General features: G+C 39.7%; 1 protein-coding gene across 1 annotated transcript in view; it reads right to left on the bottom strand.

Annotated features, from left to right (window-relative positions):
- ABCC5 (ATP binding cassette subfamily C member 5) overlaps positions 1–13,633 on the bottom strand; it is a 72,809-nt gene that overhangs the window by 57,840 nt on the left and 1,336 nt on the right. Inside the window, exon 2 of the mRNA XM_016218062.2 lies at positions 11,530–11,713. Coding sequence (XP_016073548.2) covers positions 11,530–11,658 — 129 coding nt within the window. The 5' untranslated portion in view covers positions 11,659–11,713. The remainder of the gene's footprint in view (positions 1–11,529; positions 11,714–13,633) is intronic.

Raw genomic sequence — 13,633 nt, 5'->3', positions numbered from 1 at the left:
TATAAGATTAATGGTTAAACTACAGCTCAGTGCTGTCCAACATAAATATAATGCAAACCACAAATGTCATTTAAATTTTTCTAGTAGCCACATTAAGAAATAAAAAGATACAGAGGAAATTAATCTTTTTTATTATTGACACTATTACAGATATTCCCTATTTCTCCCCTCTTTACCCACCTATACCCAGTCCCCAGCCCCCTGCCTCTGGGTAGAATTAATTTTAATAATATATTTAAGCCAGCATATACAAAAATCTTTTCAACATGTAATCAATAAAAACTTATTAATGAGCTATTTTACACTCTTTTTTTTTCTCACCCTCCCCACTAAGTCTGGCTTGGCTACACAACAGGATCAACAGGGGAAATCCACTGTGTATTTTATATATCTAGTACATCTCAATTCGGACTGGCCATGTTTCAAATGCTGGATAGCTACATGTGGCCCGTGGCTACAATAATGGACAGTGTAACCCAGTAGTTCTCAAGTGAGGGTGATTTTGCTTGCCCAGCACACATTTGGCAATGTTTGAAGACATTTTAGTTGTCATTACTAGCATCTAGTGGGTAGAGGCCAGGGATGCTGCTGAACATCCTACAGTACACAGGACAGCCCCCTAAAACAAAGAAGTATCTGTGGCCCTGAATGTCAGTCATGCTAAGGTAGCTTTAGATGGCTTAACAGCTAAGACAGTACTCAATGTATGCTGACCTAGGTGGCTGTATTTTATGAGGCCTGTTCTTTAAGTTATGATGCTTTAAATCCTTTCAGAAGTAATTTTTTGTGTGTGTTAATCCTCACTTGAGGATATTTTTTTCCATTGATTTTTAGAGAGAGCGGAAGTGAGGAAGGGAGGGGGAAAGAGAGAGAAACATCAGTGTGAGAGGGACACATCGATTGGTTGCCTCCTGCACATGCCCCAACCAGGCCAGGGACTGAACCTGCAACCCAGGTACATGCCCTTGACCAGGAATCAAGGGCTGATGCTCTAACCACTGACCCACACCAGCCAGGGCTAGAAGAAACTTCTTAAAGTCTCTCCTGAGAAGAGATGAGGGCCCCCATTTCTCTTTATTTCTCTTAAGGGGCACTACACACAGACTAAAAGCCTCTCCTTGGCCAGACGACAGGGCCACAGGGAGAGGCGTTGCAGCAGTTCATTCTTTCCAAAGGGGAAATACTGTTTGATCCAGGAGTTGAGAAAACATTAAATAAGGAAATACTACAGCTATTTATATCTTCCTGAGCACTATATGGCTAGGAGACACTGGGCCTTTTTTTTCCTACCAAGGTGATACAGACAGGGCAGGGTGGAGACACTGGGGAGCTGAAAGAGGACAATGAAATTTGGGTTCCACTACAGTTCAAACAAAAGTCAGGGAAACATACAGTCACATATGTGTCCATATGGTGAGGGAAACAAGGAACATTCAATCTGAGAGCCAACAGCGATGTTTGCACAAGAGTCTTTCCCTGCTGTGTGCATTCACACCATACCCATGGCTGTGATAACTAGTGCACCCACCGCACTGCAGGACACCGCTTATCTGGTTTATCCCATCTCATTTTCTCAGGCTGCCAGAGCAGCATGTCTGCTGACAGGACAACCCTGGGCTTTCCCCTGCATGGAGGCCCCTGGGACAAGATAGGGGCCAGAAATCATTCTCCAGGCTGAACAATTCCTTCCTGACAGTGAAACAACAGCAGGGTAGCCTTCTTAAGCCTGGCGACTGAGGATTCATCCAATTCCTTGTGAATGCAGAGATGGCAGGCATGGACTGGCAACGCAGAGGGGCCTCCCACCTTCCAAAGGGATTAAAGGCTGCAATCCTCTTCCTGCCTGCCAAGCCCCACGAAGAAAGCAGTCTCTGGGCACAATCAGAATGGACAGGCCTCAGATCCTCCAGCATATTCTCCCTCCCCTCTCCTTAATTCACAAGATCTTAACACAAACACAGAATGAGACTCTTCCTATCATCCTTTCTGGCCCAAGTAAAAGCTTTTCTGTACATGTCCCCGTCCCATAACTGCCTTGATGAAAAACATCTAGGGAGACACCTTTTTAAGGGGAACTGTTGTACAATTGTTGATACAGGTTTCAAGAGACTCAAAATATTAAAAACTAAATTAAAGGGAAATTAAAATTTTCTTTTAAAAAATATGAAGTCCTCTCAAGACCAGCTGACATCAGGCTTTCCCATCTTCCCTATTCCCAAGTTAAAGAAACCTACCAAGGACATTTCCTCTCCCAATTCTCAACAAATCCTTACTCCAATGGGTTATTTACATGATCCTGACCATCTCAAGCTCCTTCCTTAAGAACTTCCAAACAGTGGCCACTTCAGTCAAGAGGGACAGCAAAATCCTACAATGAAACCTTCATGGGGAGGAAACAGAATAAAGTAGAAAGAGCCTTCTATTCAGTCAGGGAACTTGTAAACTCAGCACTACAGCTCAGCAGCTATGAATTAACTCCTGCATCTCATCTGTAACTACCTGTTCACCCGTCTGTAACTATGTCGCGTTGCCTCATGCTGAGGATCGGCTCTGAATTTGCCAATGGATATAACTGCATATCACCACCATGGTAAAACAAGTGTTTCCTCACAGTTCATAATCTAGCATTACTCTGTAATCAGGAGAAATTTGAGGGGTTTTAGTTGTTTTATAAATAAGCTAACTTCCAAGGAACTTATTCAAAGTTCCTATTACAATGGGTATGAGATTAACTTTGTTATTATAATGATAAGGTTTCAAAGAATTACACTCAACATGAAACATAGGGGTGAAAAAAAACCTTACAGGAAATACTTGGAGCCCCATAGGTTAAGGGGATAGAAGAGACTTTATCCCATGAAATCTAGGGCAGAGGTTCTCAGAGCTGGCTACACAACAGAATCACAACAGAGTTTTAAAACAACACTGTTGACTGAACTCTACCCCTAGAGACTGGTTTAATTGGTCTGGGATAGGGTCCTGCATCAGTATTTTTTTAAAGGTTCTTCAAATGACTTTAATATGTAGCCTCGGCTGAGAAACATTGATTCAGATAGTAGAATGTTGGTCTTTTGCATTCGACAAAATCCCTTTTGAGGCTATGGCTTTAAAAAAAAAAAAAAAGCCAAAATGAAATTTATAAATAAAACTTCCTTCAGTGTCTAATATCACATGTGTGCCCATGTTAAATGCTTACTTTAGTATAAGACATCAGTGGTTCCATCATGTGACCCCAGACTGCAGAGCAGGCTGGAACTGCTGACAATGGTGAGAATCAAACACAAAGGTGAAAATTTGGTCAGTTTGGCTATTTTTCTACTGTGAGAATACAACATTTAAGAAAACTAAATAACTGCTCAACACCATATCTGCTTTGGTTAACAGAAGTTTTCATCTGATATAAAAGTTAAGTTGCCCGGCCGGGCGTCGCTCAGTGGTTAAGCATCCACCTAGGATCCAGGCGATCAGGGTTCGATTCCTGGTCAGGGCACATGCCCTGGTTGTGGGCTCCATCAATGACTCTCTCATCATTGATGTTTCTATCTCTCTCTCTCTGCCTCTCCTTTCCTCTCTGAAATCAATAAAGATATATTTAAAAAAAAAAAAATTTTTAAATTTAAAAAAATAAAAATAAAAGTTAAGTTGATTCTTTGAACAGCTAATTCAAAAAATAATCCTAAATAATTTAAACATATATAACATTTAATTATCTAAATAGGCTAACTCCACAAGCTTAATTCTGCTAATCGGTGAACTTCAGTGTGGCAAATTAACTTCACATTAGTCAGTAATTTTTTAAAACTGATTTTTAGGGAGGGAGGAAGGGAGAGAGGGGAAGAGAGAGAGAGAAACATTGATGTGAGATACACTGATCAGTTGCCTCTCATGCCAACCAGGATCGAACTTAGGTATGTGCCCTGACCAGGAATCAAACCCATGACCTTCCGGTGCACTGCACAATGCTCCGACCAACTGAGTCCCACTGGCCAGGGCACACATTAGTCTGTAATTTTAATTTTTATTTATTTATTTATTTTTTAAATATATCTTTATTGATTTCAGAGAGAGGAAAGGAGAGGGAGAGAGAGATAGAAACATCAATGATGAGAGAGTCATTGATGGAGCCCACAACCTGGGCATGTGCCTTGACCGGGAATCGAACCCTGATCGCCTGGATCCTAGGTCGACGCTCAACCGCTGAGCCACGCCCAGCCGGGCAGTCTGTAATTTTTATATTAACAGATTCAACCATTACAAAACCTTCTGCAGGCCTGGTTTCCTGTTCTGGCATTGACCTTTTTATTATTAAGAGAAAGGGAATGAATGGTGAGGCATTAAAGAAAGGATTCGCAGAAGGCTACCTAAAAGCAGAATCAAGATTTCACTGAAAAAGTTTTCATCAGCCATTTGTAACTTCTAAGTTATCTATCTTAACAAAATAAAGACTGAGGTATTTAAAACTGCTTTAAAAACAGGAAGCTAGTTCCAATAGTTTTCTTCCTTTTTAACAGAAAGCTCCTTTAATGCACCACAACAGGCTATATTTATTTCCCTTAAACAGCATTTCCTAAGAAAGCAGCAGCAGCCCTGCTGCAGATGGCGTAAAAGAGCTTATGATCAAGGCCAGCCTCAGGAGACCCACGCGCTGCTGGTTCAGTCACCACACAGCAAAGCCACTTGGGCTCTGCACCAATAGCAGCACTGTTGTCATCTCCACCAGAGAGCTCTGGACTGCTATTGGAGACCAACACCTGGCACCAGGCCAGAGACCCGTATCATACACGTACTGAGCTCTATAAAGCTTTATGGATGTCTACAGGGAAAGAAAAAACAAAACAAACAAAAAGCAGGTGTTCTTACTCATCCCGTCACTGATTGTCCAGAAAATGTGCTGACTCACTCAGTACCAGTCAAGAGAAAAATAATGCAGAGCCTGCAAATACTAATCTCCATCCTGCCCTCCTCCCTCCTAACAGCAAGTAGACTCGCAGGTAATATTCTTGACTCTGAAAACACAAGGGCATGAACAAATTCACATGCCCTCAGTCTCTAATGAAAAGCTGTCAGGGTCAAACTCTAAAAATATACAGCACTAAACAAAACTACTTTATAATAATAGTTGTCTCTGGGTAGAGAAGATAAGGGTGATTTATTTTTTTCTATAACATTCTACAATTTACACATTTTCTATAATGAGATCATAATTCTTACATAATAATGTATGTTAGAATCATATTTCTTAGTAATTAAGAGATTAGCCCCATATCCTGATTTCTAGGATATAACTTCAAAATGTTTCAACTCACTAATTATGAAAACTCCAACCAAGGTTAAAGAGTCAGCCTAACACAAAACTAAAGGAAATACTAAGTGAAGGTCACTGGACTTTGTGAATACTTGTTTTGTTACCTTTCCTAGAGGCAGAATATTCTAACTTTGGTAGAAAGAAAATTTCACCCATGGTACACTTTTGAGCAAGGACAGAGCAGTCATAAGGCACATGAACTTGAGTTGACTTCTGCTTATTTGCCATTCTTCCTCCTTTTCTAGATGAGACATGCTGATGAAAAACAAGTCACACTAGGCTCTGGTCTGGGAGCAGTAAGAAAACAACTAAACAACAAAAAGGTTCATAAAGCATTAAACAACTTTGACTTACTTTTGCTTAAATTTTAATTTAAGCAAACCAAAATCCAACTCCTTGGCCTATTACTGAAGAAACATACATCATCTGAAACTCACTAACCTATCCCTCTACATCAATGACTTCACAATTTATGCTCAAAGCCAACAGGGTCCTAGTTGTCCCTATCCACAACTCTTTCTTCTTCCAGGCATGATCTCCCTTTCTCTAAATTCTACCCATTCCTCAAGTTTCCAATCAGATGTTACCTCCTCCTGAAGTCTTCCCTGGTCTCAAAGACTGAAGCACTCTCTTTTTTAAAATAATTTCCATAGACTCTAAATTACAGTAGTCTATGTACATGCCTCTGAGTTTAAGCTTCTATTGGAGGACAGGCGGGCCCAGCATCAAGTTATCTTTATCTGCATCAGACCACTTCATTCAGTGCTGTGCATGCATCTTGGAGAATGCTCAAATGTTCACTGAATTTAAAAAGTGAATAAACATCACATCTTAAAATAAACAAAGAAACAAGCCAGGGCTCGCGTGGAGTTATGTGACCTACATATGCATATATCTGAGTGCAATTATAGGAAAAGGAGCTGTGCCTGGAGAACCATGCCTCACACAGTAACAGTGCTAAGGAGTGGTCTAGACATAAATCTTCATGTTTGTTGAAATAATGCCAGCCTAACGCCAGGCAGCGTTAGTACTTAGGCTCAAAGAACTAACAGCAACAGAAGGCACCCATATTAGCACTTCAGGATTAAAGGGTGTCTGCTAAGCATGGAATTGTGTGTGGCCACAGCATTAACTTAATAGTCCTAAACAAAGGTAGGTGTGAAAATGCATTATTTTTACCTTCATTATCTCTAAGCAGATGTGATACAAATATTTGAAGATGTGACTAATTAAGCAATTTTCCCAAAGTGTATTTCAAAGGAAAGATTTGGCCACAATACTAAGAAATGGGCAAACTGTACACTCTGCAACTTTGCTTACAGATTGAAAAATAATCAGCAGCCTGTTTAAAATCAGAATCTGTTCCTTAGAGCGTTGCTTCTGACTCCTGTTTGACACAGTTTCATGTCAACTGGGCCTATCAAAGGCTAATAATGATGGTGAGTAAAACCTTGTTTTCCAATTAAAAGCCACAGATGTATTCTTATCTTTTGTTACTTGGAGTCTTTTTTTTTGGAGAGATAGTAGGTATACCTGGCAACTGGAACGTATGGTCCCAGATTTCCTCTCTAACAACTAATATAGAAATGGTTATGATTATGTGACATGAAATTGTAATATCTACCCAATTACCAGCTTACATTTTTAAAAACTGTAAGCCATTATGCTTCCCAACTACTTAAAGTATCCATTTTTTATACCATATCTGAATCAGAAATTTTTTGTCATCTTGCTGGTTCCCTCTATCAGCAAACTGTTAACATATGAGACAAATTCAAGATCAATAAATCTAAGATTTTGGGTTTTGACAGGTTAAATGCAAGAACATTCTAGGTGGTATGTAAACTTTTAAAAATATTTGATAGTTATGCATCCACTTTAATGTGTATAAAACACTGGTTGCATAAACCTGTGCTTTTATTGCTTAGGTCAAGGCTAAGCCAAAAGAAAAAAAACAATGAATGAAAAGAAATTTTTTATTTTTAAAGTTGATTTTTAGGGAGACAGGAAAGGAGAGGGAGAGAAAGAAACATCAATGTGAGAGTGAAACATTGATCGGCTGCCCCCTACCAGAGATCGAACCTGCAACCCAGGCATGTGCCCTAACTGGAATCAAACCAGCAACGTTTAGGTGCATGGGACTATGCCCAACCAACTGAGCCACACTGGCCAGGGAGAAAATAAATATTTTAAGTAAAAAAAAGTTCAGAGAACAAGGATATGGTAAAAACTAAAAACACAGGACTCAAATTTAAAAGTTTAAGAAACATGAAAGAATAAAAACGAAATTCATATAGACTCCTGAAATTTTATAAAAGTGATATTAGCCTTCCTGTTTCTTCAACATAAGCCGCAATCACATGAAGGAAACTTGCTGTCTGATGCGTGGCTTTATAATTTGGGGGACAAAAGGCACAACAGTGACTATTTCCAGTTCTTCTCCACCTGCAAAGGAAATCTGCACATCCTAATGTCATTTCCGCACATCCTAATGTCATTTCTACTCTAACCAACTGGGAAGGACCCTGTCCCCAGAAATTTCACAGGGCCACACACTAGCTTCTCAGGTTCTCTCTCTTCCTGCTCAACAAGCCATCTTTGGGCAGGCCTTCTCACTCCCAAGGCTTCATTTACACGGATGCACTAATGACTAAATGTTTTCCCTGTTCTCCTTCTTGCCTGTGCCCTATCTACCTACCCATCATTTTATCTGGATGCACTCCAAATTCAACATGCTTGAACCCAAACTCGTTCTTACCACCAATCCTAGGTACCCCAATGTGTCCCTCCCCTTCCAGAGATATCCCTAAATCTCTCCCAGCTCTTCCACCTCATTATTACGCTTGGAGACAGACCCAGGCCTCTCTCACATGGGTTAGCACTGGAGCCTCCTGACTGCTCTGTATTTTCTCTCTCTCTCCTTATACAGGTTTTTCGCCATAACTGTCTAAAAACTAATCTTCCTAAGATAAAGTCAAGTCTTAAAAATCCCTTATCAGCTCAACCTCATCAGCCACTGGGTCACACATATCAATACTACAATGAGCCTGGCTGGGCGTGGCTCAGCAGTTGAGCATCGACCTAGGATCCAGATCAAGGTTCAATTCCCAGTCAGGGCACATGGCCGGGTTGCGGGCTCGATCGCCAGTCAGGGGTGGGGAGTGGGGGGGTGGGGGGTGCAGGAGGCAGCCAATCAATGACAACTCATCATTGATGTTGCTGTCTCTCTCCCTTTCCCTTCCTCTCTCTGAAATCAATAAAGATTAAAAAAAAAAAAGACTACAATGAAACATCAGACATACCTATCAGAACTGCTAAAACAAAGGGTGGGGGGCAGCTGGAAGAGGGTAAACAGGATAAATGGTGACAGAAGGAGACTAGACTTTGGATGGTGAGCACACAATGCAATATGCAGATGTTGTATTGTAGAATTGTATACTTGAAACCTATATAATTTTATTGACAAATGTAACCCATGTAAATTCAAGAATAAAATAAAGATAATGATATTACCAAATATTTGCAGGAATGAAGAGAAACTGGATGCATACATTAGTGGTGGGAATGTAAAATTGTACAGCTACTGTGGAAAAGGGTATTGATGCTTCTTATGAAACTAAACATGTACTCATCACATGACCCAGCAATTGCATTCCTGGGCATTCCAGAGAAATGAAACTTATCCACACAAAATCCTACACACAAATATTCAAAGCAGCTTTATTTATAATAGCCACAAACTAGAAGTAACACTCTCATGTCCTTCAACAGGTGAATGGTTAAACTATGGTTTTTCTATAACACGGAATACTCACAATTAAAAGGGAAAAAATATTGAAACACAACAATGTAGGTAGATCTCAAGGGAATAATGCTAAATGAAAAAAGCCAATCTCTAAAGATTCCATACTATATGAGTCCATTTATATACAATGCTTAAAATGACAAACAGAGATGGAGAAGAGAATCATGGTTGCCAGAGCTTAAGGGAGAGGGGAGGGAGGTGCCTGTGGTTATAAAGGGGTAGTATGAGAGATCCTTGGGATGAAGGTGTTTTGAATCTTGACTGTGGTGGTGGTTCATACAAACCTACACATGTGGAAAAACTGCATAGATACACACACACAAATGAGTGCATATAAAACTGGTGAAGTCTTAGTCAGGTGGATGGACTGTATTAATGTCAATCAATATCCTGTTGTGATATTGTACTATAGTTATTCAAGAAGTTACCATTGAGGGAAGCTGGATAAAGTGCATATGGATCTCTCTCTGTTACTTTTTACAACTGCATATGGATCTACAGTTATCTTAAAATAAAAAGTTAAAAGGAAAAAAAAGCTCTTCCCAATAACACCTAATAGTTCCCCAATGCCCATAGTAAAAGATTCCTTAGCATGGCATGCAGAATTTCCCTTACACATCCTATGATCTAGACAACTAGTTCTAAGAGTGAACATTTATTGAGCACAAGGTATATAGCAGGCACCATTCTAAGCATTTTATATGTATTATCTCATTTAATCTTCAATGATCCCACGAGCTACATTCTACTGTGAATGCTATTTTAAGGTGTGGGGGTTTTTTGTTAATCATCACCCCAGGATATTTTTTCCTTTGATTTTTAGAGAGAGTAGAAGGGAAGGAGGGAGGGAGGGAGGGAGGGAGGGAGGGAGGGAGGGAGGGAGGGAGGGAGGGAGGGAGGGAGGGAGGGAGAGGGAAACATCAATGTGAGAGACACATCGACTGGTTGCCTCCCCCATGAATCCCAACTGGGGCCAGGGATCAAACCTGCAACCCAGGTGCATGCCCTTGACAAGGAATTGATCCAGAGACCCTTTGATTCGAGGCACGATGCTCTAACCACTGGGCCACACTGGCCAGGGCTAACGTCTTGTTTTTAAGATTTTTTATTGATTTTTTAGAAAGAGAGAAGGGGAAAGGGAGAAAGAGATACCATCAAAGTGAGAGCAAAACATCGATTGGCTGCCTCCTGCATGCCCCCTACTGGGAATTGAGCCCACAACCGGGGCATGTGCCCTGACCAGGAATCGAACTGGCAACATCTCAGTGCATGGGATGACACCCAACCGACTGAACCAAAGTGGCCAGGGTCCTTCAATGCTATTTTATTCATAAACCACTAAGGCGCAAATGATACAAGTTGCTTGATAGCATTGCCACCCAATCATCCTTCAAAGCCCTGCTCCAATGTTACCTTTGTGACTTCTCCCAGATTAAGTGCTATACTAACAGTGCTGAACACTCAGGAAATATTAAAAAATGTTTAGTTAACGTCTAGACGAAAGTACACAAAGAAGTTACAAAACTGGCACCTTAAGGATTTGACACTGATTACACTGAATGTGTTTCTCTAAAGTTAAGCTTGAATGCGAAAGTACTGTATAGATTACAGTGGGGGACAGAAAACACCCATTTGTGAGAAAAAGTTAGTCAATAAGACAGCCAAAGAGGGACAGCTAATGTTAGGCTAATGAAACTCCAGTGTCAGCTGCAAAGCCCATATCTTTCTCAAGTTTTCGCATAACAAAAACATGAATACAAACCTGACTTCCTAAACCCAGTTACTTTTGCAAGTCAAGAAAAGGTATAATTTCTTTTCTTAGAAGATATTTCCTCCTGTTTAAAATGTATACTCATTATTTCCCTTAGAGGAAACTAGATTATTACATGGATTTACTTGAAAAGCTTACTGATAATCTTACAACAATCTAGAATTGTTCGAAGTACAGTCTGAAATCTGAATGAGTCTCTCCAAAGGAGTAATTTTAAACAGACAACAGAAGCCGAGGGGAAAAAAAACAATTTTAAGCCCACAAATGAAGTTTAATGGTTCATATTTCCTCTGCTCCATTTGCCCTTCACCTCCTATAAGTTAGTTATCTTCTCTTAAGCAAACCCTTTTGAGAAGGCACCAAAGGTGAGCATAAGTGGCAGCGAGAAGGCAAAGGGAGAAACAGGTAGAAGGCTGAGAGCCAACTTCTCCTCTTTCATAAGTAACCATAAATTCTTTTCCTTTTTCTTTTTTATAAGTTTATTTGTGCCAAACTGACATGCCAGGGAGCAAGATCTCAAATGCTCCCCATAAATTCTTAACAGTTACCTAAGAGAAACTTATTTTAAACTGCATTATCTCAAAAAAGAAGATGTGGTCTAGTACAACAAGCAGATAAAAAAAGGAACTCAGGAAAGGCAATACTGACCAGCCGAGTTCTCTTGTACTTGGAGTCCTCGCGGTCTTTGTCCTGCCCAGAAGCGCCGGTTCTCTCTCTCACATTTCTATAACCAGGGCTGGGGATGATATACTCTTTTCCTATGTCGATATCCTTCATCTTCTCTGATTGGAGGTGCCAGGGTTCACGGACTCCTGGTTTCACATGAGAATCTCTGAAATTAAAAATTCATCAGGAACAGATATTTCCTAAATTGTGCTTAATAACATACAAAAGTGCTTTAAAAGGAAAAAGAGCAAAAGCACTAAGATTTTTAACTCTTATATCTATCAAAAATATTCTAAAAGTTTTTCAAGTACCATTTCATATTTTCATGGAAAAAAAAATTCTGTGTAATAGAATCAAGAATTATCTCTTCCCACTGCTAAGGAAAACAAAAAAGATTAGAAAAATAAATACACTGGTAAAGAGACACCCACCCTTTCAACTAAGTTCAAACCCAATGTATAGAGAGCATTTCTATAAGTCTTAAAAAAAAAAAAAAGACTTCCTTGAAACAATTTAAGTTTGTTCCAAGAATTACAAACTCCACAATTTAAAAATGGGTATCATTCCTCCTACTAAATTTTACTAAATGAAAACTTACAAAATACTTATTCTACCAATGATCTATCCCATCTCTGCATTTTTATAATTAGGTAATGAGTTCACTGATATTATTTTAAAGCTCCATGCCGTTACACAGCTAACATACAAAACAAAATTATACCTTAACTTAAAAACAACAAATTCCTCTCAGGATATGAAGGTGTTCTATAATTAGATAGTGGTGATGGCTGCACAATTCTGTGAATATACTAGCAGAACACTTTAAAAGACTAAATTTACATGCATGGCTTACAAATTACATCTCAACAAAGCTATTACTGAAAAACAATAACCAAAACAAACTTCCCCTCTGTCCTAGGAAGTCTTACCTAGTATGACCTGAAACTGTTCTGAAACCCGGTTCGCCTGGCTAACTCTAATCAATATCCTGTATCAACTTTGGTGACTTTTGAAAAAAATAAAACACATACACACCTCTGAAACATTTCCCCCGCTCTAAGATGGTTCAAAGCTTCCCAGATACAAGCTGAGAAAACCCCTTTCATATCAGCCTCACTAGAAATTAAACAAGTGTAGCCGTGTGGCCTTTTAAATTCCATAAACTCCTGGCTAGTAATCACTGTAATTTTAAATCTACTCTGTAGATAAAATTCTGACAGCTACAATTCATTTTATAAGGTATCAGAAAAAAGGAGAACACTTACTAATCCTTTAAGTAAAAAGAACTAAAATCTTCTCCATAGATACATGTTTCCAGCACAAAGAAAGCTAGACTTCTTACCTTTTAGAGGTCTGATTAGAATACCCTGAGTTGATACTACTTAGTTACTTATCTTTTAAAACCAAAGTCACCTTGTTCAATGACAAACTGCACCATAAGCAATCACGTCACTGAGAACTCATTAAGCCTAAACTATAAACAGACCTGGCACCTGCCAATGTCCCCAACGTTGGATGCAGCTGCAGATAAGAGTAATCCTTCTTGTTACAAGGGTCACAGAAGTCCAACCTTCCTCTCCAGAGGTTCCCGAGCCTAGCTAATTCCTGGAATCCGAAAAGATTAGTCCTACTTTGAAAAAAGGCAGCTGGAGGGGAGGGAGTTTGAAAGGAAGGAGGCCAAAGAAACTCATTTATGTCATCAAATACCACGTCGAGAGGAACAAGAAGATCACCTCAGTTGTCTACTAACTCACAATAACCAAAATTTCTTTCAATCACTTTGTTTCAAGTTATTCTACATATGAAGGATGGGGGGAGCAGTTTCCCATCACCTCTAACACTCTTGCTTCTTTAATTTCCTGGGAAAAGAGGTATAGCCATGAGAGTAGGCAGGGCTTGAGTGGGCACAAAGTTACTATCTCTTGGCCTTGAACACAGGATTCCATCTTCTGTGTATCACGGATATAAGACAGGGCGCTCCACATGGAGGCCAGCCAAGAGTTAGGAAGTCCAATAGGTTCTGGAAAGAAACAAGGCGCAAATCTGAAGAAAGCAACTAAGGAGGAATCACTCAGCTAAACTAATT

The sequence above is a fragment of the Miniopterus natalensis genome, chromosome 6 (genome assembly GCF_054644295.1).
Source record: "Miniopterus natalensis isolate mMinNat1 chromosome 6, mMinNat1.hap1, whole genome shotgun sequence".
NCBI lineage: Eukaryota > Metazoa > Chordata > Mammalia > Chiroptera > Miniopteridae > Miniopterus > Miniopterus natalensis.
The sequence above is the reverse complement of the archived record's forward strand: the minus strand, read 5'-3'. Positions and strand labels throughout refer to the sequence as shown.